The following is a 16612-nucleotide window of genomic DNA, read 5'->3' on the forward strand; positions in this document are numbered from 1 at the left end:
GTTGGTGGAAAGAAAAGTATAATCCGTGAAAGTTTTTTAGGTCATTGTATCTCACATATGAATGTAAGTACTGTGTAAACTTGTTTTCTTTATTAGGTTTTAGTGTGGTTGTGCCATTAGAGCTAGCAATTCAACATTATTCAAAAATGCATTTATTTTTTCCTCCTAGCTAGGGAAAGCCTTAGTCTTAACAGAACTCTCTTAAAAGAATTGGTGAAAGCAATATTATTTCTCTTTAGTGCTGCTTAGAAGCATCAACTCAGAAAACGTTGCTGTAGTTGGAGGTGATAGTGCCATCCTTATCAAAAATACAATTAAGCATAGGATCTAAAAAAATCTGAAAGGAGGATAGATTTATTACTAACATCCTTACATATTTTAACATTACAGTTTTTGCTTATTATATTTCCAGGTTGAGCAGTTAACAAATCATCTGAAAGAAAAAACGGACACGTGCAGTGAGCTTTTGCTGTCTAAAGAGCAGCTTCAGAGGGATATACAGGAGCGGAATGAAGAAATTGAGAAATTGGAGTTCAGAGTAAGGGAGCTGGAGCAAGCCTTACTCGTTAGTGCAGACACTTTTCAAAAGGTGTGACATTTTCTTTGGGTTAATTTTATCAAGTGTTTTAGTACAGATTATGCTTAGTTGCATGAACATGTTTATTTACATAAAAAAATTACTAAGGACTCTTTTTTTTTTTTTTTAGTTTTCTGAATGTTGAGGTGTTTTTTTTTTTTTTTTAATTTTATTTTATTTTTAAACTTTACATAATTGTATTAGTTTTGCCAAATATCAAAATGAATCCGCCACAGGTATACATGTGTTCCCCATCCTGAACCCTCCTCCCTCCTCCCTCCCCATACCATCCCTCTGGGTCGTCCCAGTGCACTAGCCCCAAGCATCCAGTATCGTGCATCAAACCTGGACTGGCAACTTGTTTCTTACATGATATTTTACATGTTTCAATGTCATTCTCCCAAATCTTCCCACCCTCTCCCTCTCCCACAGAGTCCTTTAGACTGTTTTGTACATCAGTGTCTCTTTTGCTGTCTCATACACCGGGTTATTGTTACCATCTTTCTAAATTCCATATATATGCGTTAGAATACTGTATTTATGTTTTTCCTTCTGGCTTACTTCACTCTGTATAATAGGCTCCAGTTTCATCCACCTCATTAGAACTGATTCAAATGTATTCTTTTTAATGGCTGAGTAATACTCCATTGTGTATATGTATCACAGCTTTCTTATCCATTCATCTGCTGATGGACATCTAGGTTGCTTCCATGTCCTGGCTATTATAAACAGTGCTGCGATGAACATTGGGGTACACGTGTCTCTTTCCCTTCTGGTTTCCTCAGTGTGTATGCCCAGCAGTGGGATTGCTGGATCATAAGGCAGTTCTATTTCCAGTTTTTTAAGGAATCTCCACACTGTTCTCCATAGTGGCTGTACTAGTTTGCATTCCCACCAACAGTGTAAGAGGGTTCCCTTTTCTGCACACCCTCTCCATCATTCATTATTTGTAGACTTTTGGATCGCAGCCATTCTGACTGGTGTGAAATGGTACCTCATAGTGGTTTTGATTTGCATTTCTCTGATAATGAGTGATGTTGAGCATTTTTTCATGTGTTTGTTAGCCATCTGTATGTCTTCTTTGGAGAAATGTCTATTTAGTTCTTTGGCCCATTTTTTGATTGGGTCGTTTATTTTTCTGGAGTTGAGCTGTAGGAGTTGCTTGTATATTTTTGAGATTAGTTGTTTGTCGGTTGCTTCATTTGCTATTATTTTCTCCCATTCTGAAGGCTGTCTTTTCACCTTGCTAATAGTTTCCTTTGATGTGCAGAAGCTTTTAAGGTTAATTAGGTCCCATTTGTTTATTTTTGATTTTATTTCCAATATTCTGGGAGGTGGGTCATAGAGGATCCTGCTGTGATGTATGTCCGAGAGTGTTTTGCCTATGTTCTCCTCTAGGAGTTTTATAGTTTCTGGTCTTACGTTGAGATCTTTAATCCATTTTGAGTTTATTTTTGTGTATGGTGTTAGAAAGTGGTCCAGTTTCATTCTTTTACAAGTGGTTGACCAGATTTCCCAGCACCACTTGTTAAAGAGATTGTCTTTAATCCATTGTATATTCTTGCCTCCTTTGTCAAAGATAAGGTGTCCATATGTGCGTGGATTTATCTCTGGGCTTTCTATTTTATTCCATTGATCTATATGTCTGTCTTTGTGCCAGTACCATACTGTCTTGATAACTGTGGCTTTGTAGTAGAGCCTGAAGTCAGGTAGGTTGATTCCTCCAGTTCCATTCTTCTTTCTCAAGATCGCTTTGGCTATTCGAGGTTTTTTGTATTTCCATACAAATTGTGAAATTATTTGTTCTAGCTCTGTGAAGAATACTGTTGGTAGCTTGATAGGGATTGTGTTGAATCTATAAATTGCTTTGGGTAGTATACTCATTTTCACTATATTGATTCTTCCAATCCATGAACATGGTATATTTCTCCATCTATTAGTGTCCTCTTTGATTTCTTTCACCAGTGTTTTATAGTTTTCTATATATAGGTCTTTAGTTTCTTTAGGTAGATATATTCCTAAGTATTTTATTCTTTCCGTTGCAATGGTGAATGGAATTGTTTCCTTAATTTCTCTTTCTGTTTTCTCATTATTAGTGTATAGGAATGCAAGGGATTTCTGTGTGTTGATTTTATATCCTGCAACTTTACTATAGTCATTGATTATTTCTAGTAATTTTCTGGTGGAATCTTTAGGGTTTTCTACGTAGAGGATCATGTCATCTGCAAATAGTGAGAGTTTTACTTCTTCTTTTCCAGTTTGGATTCCTTTTATTTCTTTTTCTGCTCTGATTGCTGTGGCCAAAACTTCCAAAACTATGTTGAATAGTAATGGTGAAAGTGGGCACCCTTGTCTTGTTCCTGACTTTAGAGGAAATGCTTTCAATTTTTCACCATTGAGGATAATGTTTGCTGTGGGTTTGTCATATATAGCTTTTATTATGTTGAGGTATGTTCCTTCTATTCCTGCTTTCTGGAGAGTTCTTATCATAAATGGATGTTGAATTTTGTCAAAGGCTTTCTCTGCATCTATTGAGATAATCATATGGTTTTTATTTTTCAATTTGTTAATGTGGTGTATTACATTGATTGATTTGCAGATATTGAAGAATCCTTGCATCCCTGGGATAAAGCCCACTTGATCATGGAAAAAGATTTTCCATGCAAATAGGGACCAAAAGAAAGCAGGAGTAGCAATACTCGTATCAGATAAAATAGACTTTAAAACAAAGGCTGTGAAAAGAGACAAAGAAGGTCACTACATAATGATCAAAGGATCAATCCAAGAAGAAGATATAACAATTATAAATATATATGCACCCAACATGGGAGCACCATAGTACGTAAGACAAATGCTAACAAGTATGAAAGGAGAAATTAACAATAACATAATAATAGTGGGAGACTTTAATACCCCACTTACACCTATGGATAGATCAACTAAACAGAAAATTAACAAGGAAACACAAACTTTAAACGATACAATAGACCAGTTAGACCTAATTGATATCTATAGGACATTTCATCCCAAAACAATGAATTTCACCTTTTCCTCAAGCGCACATGGAACCTTCTCCAGGATAGATCACATCCTGGGCCATAAAGCTAGCCTTGGTAAATTCAAAAAAATAGAAATCATTCCAAGCATCTTTTCTGACCACAATGCAGTAAGATTAGATCTCAATTACAGGAGAAAAACTATGAAAAATTCCAACATATGGAGGCTGAACAACACGCTGCTGAATAACCAACAAATCACAGAAGAAATCAAAAAAGAAATCAAAATTTGCATAGAAACGAATGAAAATGAAAACACAACAACCCAAAACCTGTGGGACACGGTAAAAGCAGTCCTAAGGGGAAAGTTCATAGCAATACAGGCACACCTCAAGAAACAAGAAAAAAGTCAAATAAATAACCTAACTCTACACCTAAAGCAACTAGAAAAGGAAGAAATGAAGAACCCCAGGGTTAGTAGAAGGAAAGAAATCTTAAAAATTAGAGCAAAAATAAATGCGAAAAAAAACAAGAGAGACCATAGCAAAAATCAACAAAACCAAAAGCTGGTTCTTTGAAAGGATAAATAAAATTGACAAACCATTAGCCAGACTCATCAAGAAACAAAGGGAGAAAAATCAAATCAACAAAATTAGAAACGAAAATGGAGAGATCACAACAGACAACACAGAAATACAAAGGATCATAAGAGACTACTATCAACAATTATATGCCAATAAAATGGACAACGTGGAAGAAATGGACAAATTCTTAGAAAAGTACAACTTTCCAAAACTCGACCAGGAAGAAATAGAAAATCTTAACAGACCCATCACAAGCACGGAAATTGAAACTGTAATCAAAAATCTTCCAGCAAACAAAAGCCGTGGTCCAGACGGCTTCACAGCTGAATTCTACCAAAAATTTAGAGAAGAGCTGACACCTATCCTGCTCAAACTCTTCCAAAAAATTGCAGAGGAAGGTAAACTTACAAACTCATTCTATGAGGCCACCATCACCCTAATACCAAAACCTGACAAAGATGCCACAAAAAAAGAAAACTACAGGCCAATATCACTGATGAACATAGATGCAAAAATCCTTAACAAAATTCTAGCAATCAGAATCCAACAACACATTAAAAAGATCATACACCATGATCAAGTGGGCTTTATCCTAAGGACTCTTGATATTGTTGCATAATGTATCTGTATGTCTTCATTAACATCATAACCATTTCTGTTTATTCTTTTTTTTTTTTTTAAACTTTACAAATTGTATTAGTTTTGCCAAATATCAAAATGAATCTGCCACAGTTATACATGTGTTCCCCATCCTGAACCCTCCTCCCTCCTCCCTTCTCCCTCCCCATATCATCCCTCTGGGTCGTCCCAGTGCACTAGCCCCAAGCATCCAGTATCGTGCATCAAACCTGGACTGACAACTCATTTCATACATGATATTATACATGTTTCAATGCCATTCTCTCAAATCTTCCCACCCTATTCTTTTCTCCAAATATCCCTTGCATACTGGGTCCTGATTAAGAAAGATTAAGCCAGAAGACTTAATTACCCTTTTAAGCATGAATAAGATTCTAAAATAACAGCCAAGTGAAAATCTGTAGGCACCAGTTCAGGCTGTAGGCACCAGTTCAGGCTGATGCCGTGCCCTAGGCTAAGAAGCAGTGAGATCTGTTCCTATTATGCTAAAGAAAAGCAGGATAAGGAAATTTGGGAATGTAGGAGATGAGGGGATAGCCTTCATTTTACCTGAGAAATGAATTTTAAGATTGTCAGGCATTCTTGTTTTAATTTATATAAAGTACATTCAAGAGTGAATGTTGTAACTTTTGATTGTTCACTAATGTAGACTACTTCTAATTCAAGAAACACTTCTCCAATTAAAATGGATAATTAGGATTTAATGTCTGAAATTTTGAGAAAATTTTTATGTATTTAAAGGTAGAGGACCGAAAACACTTTGGAGCTATAGAAGCTAAAGCAGAATTGTCTCTAGAAATACAATTGCAGGCAGAGCGAGATGCCATAGACAGAAAGGAAAAAGAGGTAAGTTTATTTTTAATGACAAAATGTGGCTTGAATTACTTTAGAAAATTTAATTTGATTAGAATGGAGTTCATGGTGTGAAACCAAAGTATATAGACTGTTTCTTAGCTCATTGCCTAAGCTGCCGTTGAAGGCAGTAAACATTTAAACGAGTAAACTGGAATGAAGAAGAGGGGACACATGGCCTGGACAGAGAAGGGAGTTTTGAGGACAAAAAGGTGGCCAGTTTGGTAGGTATGAATTAAATGAAAACGAGAGGAGAGAGAGAGAGTAGTGTTGGGGCACAAGGAAGTATCTTCCTCCTGGCCTTGCCATGGGCTTTGAATTACTCCTGCTTTCCTGTGGAGTTTGTTTTTTCTAAAGTTATATTTCCCTGGGAGATAGTAGTGACTTTTTACAGTGTACTAATATACATCTTCTTAATTCTATAAAGTTCTTTTATGTTTTTCTGCTCCCTCCCTTCCCCCTACCCCAAGAAAACCAGAAGATGCACTTTTAAAACTGCCATCATTTTCAAGTCCTAATTATTTGAACCTTTGTCTATCATCAGTTTTTCTCTAGCATATTGTTCCTTGCTATCTAGCTATAGCATATCATTTTAAATGTTTCAAAAGTTTCAATTACATTTTTATCTCTTTCCATATAATTTTCTCAGAACATTTGATGTGTATTTATTGAGTGTAAACAGTTTATAAGTGTTAATGAGTACTTTGAAAAAAAGAAGATTGATTTAGATGTCACCTAAAACTATAGCTCAGAGAACTTGTAGTTTAGAGAAGAAAAAAGTCATCTATATAAATGATGGAAATGATTATTTTCATGAAAATTATTATTTTCTCATTATCTCATAGTACTAACTAATGTTTATCTGAGAGATTCTTATTTTACTTTTTGGCTTTTATGTGAGTGACTGGGGACACTTTTGTGGACATATAATCACTTTTGTTAATGTGTGCTTCAAAAAAAATTAACATTTAAAGATTTCTCTTACACTAAATAATCAAATAGATGATCTGCTTTCTAAAAAATGGGACTCCAAAACTGGTCACAAGGCAGAAATAATTGATTAAATATAGTAAAATTTTATATTGTCATTTGAATTTTATTTAACACTACTTAACCTCTTAATTTCTTGAAGTAAGGATCTAATAAGTGTCTCCTACTTAGAATTATATTTGTTGGAATTACAACAGACCTTAGAGAGCTTGTATCAACTAGCTACCAGTTTTTACAGATGAAACAGAGCCAGACTTGCTGAGTGAGTAAAGAATTAAGTTGACAGCTAACCTTGATCTACTCCAGTATCCTTGCCTGGGAAATCCCATGGACAGAGGAGCCTGGCAGGTGACAGTCCATGGGGTCACAAAAGAGTCAGACATAAGTTAGCGACTAAACAACAAACTTGGTCTACTAATTTTGAATAACAGTGACAAGTGTTCTCTCAGAACCTAGTCACTCAGTAAGTGGAGACTGAAAGATAGGGATGTAAAATTGAAACCTATCTTTTAAAGAAAATAACTTCTTATGCATTCTTTCCTGCACTAGACAAATGTTTTCAGATATCTGACAGTATAAACGTAGGATGTCTATGTGTTGTTATATTTGAGATACCTCCCACTACTCTGATAGCCTAATTTGTGTACAACTTTTTAAAAAGTTTATTACAATATTTAGAAATGCAGAGTGAAAGAACAGAAAACCTTAAGATAGATAAGGGTTTCAGGCTGTATAAGAGGAGAATAATGTGGAGAGAAATAGAAGAGTTTCTTTAAGAAAAAGATGCTTTCAATAGGATAGGTTTTAAGTAGAGCGACTTAGCAGCAGCAGCAATGAGATCGAACTTACAAATGACAATAATAAATAATAATAGTTAACTTTGTTGAGGTCTGTGCTAGAACGTGGTCAGTATTTTAATTAATGCCTTGTGTCCTTAACCTTAAACTCTCCCTGAGGATAGGTTCTTTTGGTGTTTCCACTTTATTGAGTAAACCAGATCTTAATAAAGGTTAAGGAACTTGCTCATGGTCACACAGTAAGTAGCTGAACAAGAATTCCTCCTCAATTTCTCTCATTCTGGAGCTTTGTGATGCTTTACTGCCAAAACATCCAGGCATGTTTTGCCTTGCTGATGAGAAATTATCATAAACAGTCATTCAGTATTTGTTGAATTGCCATGTGTAGAGCACCACTGTCCAATTTTAAAACCAGCACCAATTTCAAGGAATCTTCTGTCTAATTAGGATATATATATGTATTTATGTGCTGGACTGTGATAAGTTGCTTCAGTCGTGTCCGACTCTGTGATCCCGTGGACTGTAGCCCACCAGACTCCTCTGTCCATAGGATTCTCCATGCAAGAATACTGGAGTCGGTTGCCATGCCCTCTCCAGGAGATCTTCCAGACCCAGGGATCTAACCTGTATCTCTTATGTCTCCTGCATTGGCAGGAGGGTTCTTTACCACTAGTGCCGCCTGGGAAGCACGTGTGTGGTGTGTGTGTGTGTGTGCATGTAGCCCATGTGTGTGTGTACACATTTGAAGCCAGTGTGTGTGTACACATTTGAAAGAAAAAATTCTTAAAACACAAATAGGTGCTAATTAATGTAATCCAGACAATCTAGATATCATTTGGTAGCTAAATTAAACAAGGTTAAACCAAAAAGCTGCCATTCTATTTTTAAACCTTAATAATATTTTTCTGGTTCTTGGTTATCATAGCCTCAGTAATAAGACAGCCAGGGACCAAAACTGAAGTCTTGGCTGTGAAGAGGAAAGAATGCCTCACCGTGTCATTTTGGGAATTGAAGACTCTATTTTGATGCCTCAAGTTCAGCTGCTTATGATGGGAATGTTAGTGCTTTAGATGAGTGCTTCTGAAACTTGAATGCGCTATGAATCCCCTTAGGGATTGTTTTAAAATGAAGACTGATTCAGTAGGCCCAGGGTGAGGCTTGAGAATCTGTGCTTCAAACATGTTCCCATGTGATGCTAGTTCTCCTCCCGGGACTACACTTTGAATATTAAGGCTAAGAATTTGACCATAACCTGTTTTATCAAAAAAGAAAATAAGTGTGAGGTGAGACAGGCAAGGGCAGCAATTTTGAGCTTAAATATCTATGTATGTGTTGAAATAATACCTTGTCACCAAAAGTAGTCATAGAAGATAGAAGTATAAATGTCATCTATTAGGTAACTTTGAAGAAGATATAATCATCACAATTTTCAGGAGACTAACCTGATAATTATATGTGTGCAGCTAATAACTATATTTCAGGTGTTATTACTGAGCTTAATACCAGTATTAAAGAAAATTATTTAAATGTAAGTCTTAGACATTAGTTATTAGAAGTAGGATAAATAATAGTTAAGAATGTCAGGTTCCAGAGGTAAACTCCTGAGGTTCAAAAGTGACTTCCACATACTAGCCTTGTGACTGCAGAACAAGGGACTCCTGTCTCAGTGACTCCCTTCCTCATCTCTGAAATGGAGATAATTCTAGTAAAGATGTATAAAGTCATTGCTACTGCTGCTGCTAAGTCGCTTCAGTCGTGTCCAACTCTGTGGGACCCCACAGACGGCAGCCCACCAGGCTCCCCCGTCCCTGGGATTCTCCAGGCAAGAACACTGGAGTGGGTTGCCATTTCCTTCTCCAATGCATGAAAGTGAAAAGTGCAAGTGAAGTCGCTCAGTCATGTCTGAGTCATTACAGGGCTTTTAAAGAATAATACATATAAAGCATATCATGCAGTGTCTTAACAGTGAGTTGCCTGTAAGCGTTAGTTGCTCGGTCATGTCCGACTCTTTGCAACCCCACGGGCTTCTGTCCATGGAATTCTCCAGGCAAGAATATGGAGTGGGTTTCCATTCCTTTCTTCAGGGGATCTTCCCGGCCCAGAAATCGAACCTGAGTCTCCTGCATTGCAGGCAGATTCTTTACCATCTGAGTCATCAGGGAAGCTATAAATGATGGCTATTTATTACTAATATAAATATGATTTCTGTTACAGAAATATTAGGTTAAATGATTTTGAAGGTCTTTGCTTTGCTAATGCTAAGATATAATTCTGACTACGTGTACTCAGTCACTCTGTCGTGTCCGACCCTTTGTTACCCCATGAACTGTAGCCTTAGAGGCTCCTCTGTCCATGGAATTCTCCAGGCAAGAATACTGGAGTGGTTGCCATTTCCTCCTCCTCTGACTACATGTTGGTGTGTAATCAGAATGTGCCCCCTTTCAAGTTCTAAGATGATGAATGATTTATAAGTATTCTTTGGGCCAGCTGCCACTAAATGCTGCCCTTGTATCTTAGGTTGGTCTTAATGCAGCAGTTTTGATCATTAGATAAATAAGCATTTGAAAATCCATTCATTAAAAATGTAGAAGAACTTGCAAAGCATTGGGGTAAACAACTGTTCCTGTCCTCAAGCAAGCCCAATTTTTAAAATATAAATAGCTGTTACTATTCACCATTAGTTTTAATCTCTATATAACTATCAAAGAGCAATTGCTTTACCATTAGTGATAATCTGTGCTCAGAGCTGAATTCAGTTGTCTTATGCATAGGAACACTCGAGTTATTCTCCTAAAATGGTTTACTAACTTACTCTGTAAGTTTCTGTGTGTCAGACCTAAGTATCTCTTGGTCTTAGAGTCTGCCTCTGCTCCCTTCTGCCCAAATAAGGCATGTGGCTGCCAAACCTTTTATGGGGTTAAGTATTAATATGGACTGAATTGAGTTAGTCTCATTTGGTGGCTAAAATAACTGACTTAATTCTACAGCTTTCTTGAGCCTTTTTGATAGCAGTTAATTTAACATAAAATAAGATTTAAAATGTGGATTCTTTCCCTTCCTCTCATAACTCTTTTATGCTTTATCAGGAGATAATATTTGGTAGGAAATGGCTCCTTATAGCCTTCCTCTGGGAAGGATAGTTTTAAAGTGTTTAGTTTGAAAATGTCTGGAAACCACGCAGTTATATCTGGCTTAGAGAAACCCCTTTCCTTTATTTTCATGGCTCACCTGTTTTAAGCATGCATCCTGTAGAGCTTAATCCAGCAGTCTTCATTCTCTCTTGACAAATAAACATCTATATGAACAGTATTTTTCTCTCTCCCTTTGATAATTTTGATATCAAAGATCACAAACTTAGAAGAGCAGTTAGAACAGTTCAGAGAAGAACTGGAAAATAAGAATGAAGAAGTCCAGCAGCTACATATGCAGTTAGAAATACAGAAAAAGGAATCTACTACCCGCCTACAAGAACTTGAACAAGAAAACACATTATTTAAGGTAATTGCTCAAGGAAAACTTTGCCTCTAAATAATTCATTGTTTTTGTCTTGTATAGTCATAAGTATTAAGCATTTGCTAAATCCAGCTGCTACATAATGCTTAACAGAGGAATAATAGCTGCAAATGGATTTGCATAGAGTTTATGTTCAACCCAACATATGAAAAATTTTGGAGACCTGTATCAAAACATTTTAAAATTTATTGATTTACAATAATTATATAGTAGCTTTGAACATTTTGGGTGCTGTAGCTTGGTAAGAGTTAATTGACAGAATGGTCTAAAGATCACATGTAATGCTCTATCCAACTGGGATGGTTATCTTTGTTCCTAGGATGAAATGGAGAAACTGGGATTTATCATAAAGGAATCTGATGCTATCTCTACTCAGGATCAACATGTACTGTTTGGGAAATTTGCTCAAATAATGCAAGAAAAAGAGGTAGAAATTGACCGATTGAATGAGCAAATTATGAAACTTCAGCATCAACTTAAAATGACGACAGATAACAAGGTACACTAATTTAAAATTACTATATGAAACTATTTAAATTAGAACTTTATTTTTATTGAAGTAGTTGATTTACACTATGGTGTTAATTTCAGGTGTACAGCAAACGGATCTAGTTTTCTCCAGATTATTTTCCATTATAAGTTATTACAAGATATTAAACAGAGTTCCCTGCTTATACAGTTAACCTTTCATGCTTATCTTTTTTATGTATAGTCATTTGTGTTGCTGTGAACATTGGGGTGTGTGTATCTTTTCAAATTAGACTTCTTGCCTTTTCTGGATATATGCCCAGGAATGGAATTGCTGGATCATATTCTGTTTTCCTTTTTTTAAGGAACCTCCATACTGTTTTTCATAGTGGTTAAGCTAGAATTTTAAAGGGCAAAATAGTTATTTTTCAGTTTATTTTTTAATGTAAAAACCAAATAAAACCTAATTCTCTTTTATCCATTAATTTTGATTTATTAAGACATCTTAGTTTAACAAGCTATGTGTATTTGTATCCATTCCTAATATTGTCAAACATTTTTGATGTTTCATAGTCTCTGGTACCTCAGATTTCGTCCTATCGTTCTAACCGAAATATTAAAAACTTCAAAATTCTTCTATTATGTTTGAGTTTTTAAATAAGATAGTGATATTTAAGCACTATCTGTTATAGACTTTTATTTTAATACTTTTCATCCTTTTCAATTAGAATATATTGATACTGACTATTTTACTTTCAGGAAATCAGCTATTAAATGCATAAATTACTCTATATTTAATAATTTTCTGAAAGAAGTTCTAGTAAGGTCATTTTTGGTATGATGTAAGACTGGTGGTCTATATTAAAATTTAGTATTTCTGAGAAGTATTTTTGTGTATATGATCAACACTTTAATAAGATATTGCCTTAATAAAATAAAATTCCCCAAATATAAATACATAGTTATTACATATGTTGCTTTTTTCTTAACTGATAGGTTATTGAAGAAAAAAATGAACTTATAAGGGATCTTGAAACCCAGATAGAATGTTTGTTGAGTGATCAAGAACGTGTGAAGAAAAATAGAGAAGAAGAAATCGAGCAGCTGAATGAAGTGATTGAAAAACTTCAACAGGAATTGGCAAATATTGAACAAAAGACATCAGTGGTTGCTAATTCTCTCCCAGAAGAAGCAGATAGTTTAAAACATCAGTTGGATATGGTAACAGCTGAAAAATTGGCTTTGGAACAGCAAGTAGAAAACACTAATGAAGAAATGGCCTTGACAAAAAATGCACTTAAAGAAACCAATTTAAAAATGAACCAACTAACAGAAGAATTATACAACTTAAAGAGAGAACGTGAAAAAAGTGAAAAAATCCATAGCATACCAGGGAAAAGTGTTAACTTGGCCATAGATGACCTGAACAAAAACAAACCAGGACTAGAGGTAGTCCTTCCTGAGGACGCTCTTCAGCCCCTAGAAAATCAGACTTACCTCAATTCTTTTGAAGAAAACAGCAAAGTTTCCATAAGCAGCTTGGAAACAAAGGTGCTACAGCTCGAGAGCACTGTGAGCGCAAAGGACTTAGAACTCACCCAGTGCCGTAAACAGATGAAGGACATGCAGGAGCAAGGCCAGTCTGAAAAAGAAGTGCTGGAAAACAAGATTGTAAACCTACAGAATACACTTGAGGAAAAAGTTGCCGCTGCTCTTGTGAGTCAAGTCCAACTTGAAGCAGTTAAAGAATATGCAAAATTCTGGCAAGATAAACAATCAACTTCATCAAAACCTGAAAGAACGAATATACAGAATTTGACTCAACTAACAGAAAATGAAATGGAGTCAAATGTGTCAGCACTGACCTTGAGAATATCAGAATTAGAAAGCCAGGTGGTTGAAATGCAGACTAGTTTGATTTTAGAAAAAGAACAGATAGAAATTGCAGAAAAAAATGCTCTGGAAAAAGAAAAGAAGCTACTAGAACTGCAGAAGCTATTGGAGGACAATGAGAAAAAACAGGGAAGCAAAGAAAGGGAAAGAAGCCCTCCAGGAGACTTTGAAATTCTCAAGGTTAGTTTGTATTTGATCTTTTTCACTTAAATACCTTAAGAAACTCTTTTCCCTTTTCCTTAAACTTACTGCTAACTTATTAAATTCAAACAATGCTCTTTATATCTAGCAACTCCATATATAAAGGGTTTTTATTTTTAAAAAATGACCATTCTGTATGGTCATATTATTATCACTAGAATAATGGATACAAACTGTATTTTGTATAGTTTTAAAATCACAGTATTTATTTTACTGCCATAGTCATTATGAGCAGTCGTAAGTAGAGCAGTCCCAAGAAACGTGGAAATGTTAAGGATAGCAAATGTCCTCTGGAACTTGTGTGGATTTTTTCCCTCTTTCTTCCAATATGCATGGTAAGTGTTATCATTCCTTTTACACAATGAAAAATATCAGAATATATTAGTGTTCTAGTGCATTAATGTATGAGTGATAAATCATTTGCTTTTACAGATTCTATACCTGTTAGATTTCATCCTTTCTTCTCTGAAAGTCTGTTTATGTGAAGTTCTGAAAGCGTAGGTATTAGCATAGGACAGATGTGGAAGGACTTTAATTTTCAGATTCTCACTTTATATATTTGTAATTTTGAGTACTGTGTAGTCTTATCTGAACACCAGAAATTAACTGATATATTAGGTTCCTATGAATATTTATTTGTCAAAGAGTAGTGATTCTTTCCATTTACTAGGCTTTTTCCTTCTAGCTAACTGAAACTATATAAATTACTGTAAATAATATTTAAAACAGTAATGTGACTTTCCATATGATTAAAATATCTTAGTAAGATTTTATTATTTCTTAGTATCTAAGAAATATCTTACCAAACCACCTCATATCTTTTGAGGAGAGTGATATAAATATGAAAAATTTTTGAATAGATAACTGAAACTGTTTCATTAATTATAAAATTTTTTAGGATATATTCTAATGACCTGATTTACCTTTCATTCCCAGAAAAATCATTCTGTGTGTGTGTGTGTGTGTGTGTGTGTGTGTGTACTGACTCAAGAATATAAATTGATGGTTCTGAAGAGTTTCCCTATTTGTTGAAAGAACATGGGTCTATTTAACCCCTTTAATCTGATAGGCAGTTGTTCCTGAAAAAGCTTTATTGAAATATTCAAGTACCTTGAATTTGGCTTTATTTTTTGAAAATGACATGTTTGTGTTTTCCACTACCATTTAGACAACTGCTGAGCTGTTTCATACCAATGAAGAAAGTGGACTTTTTGGTCAGCTTGAGACTGTTAGAGCAGAGTCTGCTGCTACTAAAGAAGAACTTGCCAGTTACAAAGAGAAGGCAGAAAAACTTCAGGAAGAACTTTTGGTAAAATTAATAACATAGCTTCTATTTCTACCTATTTTATTTCAAAGTGTATATTCTCTTAATATGAAAACAATCTCAGATCTATAATTTAACAGCTTAGGGAAAAAAAATCTTTCATAAATTTGATGAAAAGTTATTATAAATTTCATTGCTCTCATCTTTCTTGTTTGGTTTTCCTTGGAATCTCTTTTAATCTCTTAAAAGGGGGATGCTTTTAATCTTCTAGTCTAGTTAATAAAGAAGGAGAAGGACGGATGTTAACCCCTGAGAACCAAAAATAGAGTCCGATAAAATGATTTCACTTCTGTGTTAATCTGTGACTTTATATATATGCAAATGTGTATGAAAACTCTGTTTCTGAAATGTTTTCCCTGTTATTCTGTGGAAAATGAGCATACTAACATGATTATACTCTCAACCCTAAATTCTACATGTGATATTTTTACCTGAATGTTCTAAACTGTTGTTTTATGTTTTAGGTAAAAGAAACATATACGGCATTTCTCCAGAAAGATTTAAGCCAAGTTAGGGATCAACTCAAAAAGGCAGAAGCAAAATTATCCTGCTTCTCAGAAAGAGAAAATAATACTGAGGTACAAGAAGATAGAAAGGTCTGCACATTAGAGCCACTTCCTATAAAAGTGGGTCAGAGCTCCGCATCCCAGACAGATGGGACCCTCAAGGTCAGCAGCAGCAATCAGACTCCACAAGTTCTTGTTAGAAATGCAGGAATCCAGACTGACTTACGGAGGGAATGTTCATCAGAAGAAGTCACTGAAATAATTAATCAGTTTACTGAAAAGATTGAGCAGATGCAAGAACTACATGCTGCCGAAATCCTGGATATGGAATCCAGACACATTTCAGAAGCTGAAACCTTAAAGAGGGATCACTATGTCACTGTCCAGTTGCTGACAGAGGAGTGTAGTACCTTGAAGGCGGTGATCCAGTGTCTGAGGTCTAAAGAGGTATTTGGTTTTCACAGTGTATTTTTTCAGCATTCTGTGGTTGTTGTTGTTTTTTTTTTTTTTTTTCCCCAAAAAATTTTATGTTGTTAAGAGACAAATTTGGGGGCAATTTCTTCCTTATAATAAAACTACAATTTAAAATCTATCTTTTGTGTACAGTCAAATAGTAATGTCCCACAAAGCTCCGGTGCAGATTTAGAACCTGATGTTATCATTCCTTAATTTCTGTCCCTTATTGTAATATATTAAAATTAATGTCTCTTATTGTAATATCCCTGAAGAAAAAAATTAAAGCCTTACTGTAAACCATGGATAGTTTTATTTATTGTGAAAGGTGTGACATATTTGTTTGACAGCATTACAAAAAAAGTAAAATGTTCATTGGACCTTTTTTTTTAATAAAGCAAAACATGTTTTATTTCTTTGTTTTCTCTGATTAGGGCTCCTCAATTCCTGGGTTAACACATTCTGATGCTTACCAAACTAGAGAAATATGTTCCAGTGGTAAGTTATATAAACTGGAATTTTTATAGTACTTACTTAAAAAAGTTTGTTTCTCTTTAATAGTCAATGGTTTTCTTTATTTTAGATTCTGGATCAGACTGGGGTCAGGGAATTTATCTTTCACAAAGTCAAGGATTTGACACGGCATCGGAAGGCCAAGGAGAAGAAGGTGAAAGTTCAGGAGATTCATTTCCAAAGAAAATAAAGGTACTAAAAGACAGCCATCTTTCAGTAAAACTTAGCGAGTGTAGTTTCTATGTTGAACATAATAGTTTATTAGAAGTTAGTATAGAAGATCTTACTATATTAAGATCTCTCTGA

General features: G+C 35.1%; 1 protein-coding gene across 11 annotated transcripts in view; it reads left to right on the forward strand.

Moving 5' to 3' along the window:
- Nucleotides 1-16612, forward strand: part of AKAP9 (A-kinase anchoring protein 9) — a 165126-nt gene that overhangs the window by 125097 nt on the left and 23417 nt on the right. For all 11 annotated transcript variants that reach the window (XM_024990970.2, XM_024990971.2, XM_024990978.2 and 8 more), the window contains 9 exons: nt 413-589; nt 5538-5642; nt 10781-10933; nt 11268-11447; nt 12413-13489; nt 14679-14819; nt 15299-15787; nt 16228-16291; nt 16377-16498. In XM_024990970.2, the coding sequence (XP_024846738.1) occupies nt 413-589; nt 5538-5642; nt 10781-10933; nt 11268-11447; nt 12413-13489; nt 14679-14819; nt 15299-15787; nt 16228-16291; nt 16377-16498 (2508 nt within the window). The remainder of the gene's footprint in view (nt 1-412; nt 590-5537; nt 5643-10780; nt 10934-11267; nt 11448-12412; nt 13490-14678; nt 14820-15298; nt 15788-16227; nt 16292-16376; nt 16499-16612) is intronic.

Source organism: Bos taurus, chromosome 4 (genome assembly GCF_002263795.3).
Source record: "Bos taurus isolate L1 Dominette 01449 registration number 42190680 breed Hereford chromosome 4, ARS-UCD2.0, whole genome shotgun sequence".
In the NCBI taxonomy this organism is placed as follows: domain Eukaryota; kingdom Metazoa; phylum Chordata; class Mammalia; order Artiodactyla; family Bovidae; genus Bos; species Bos taurus.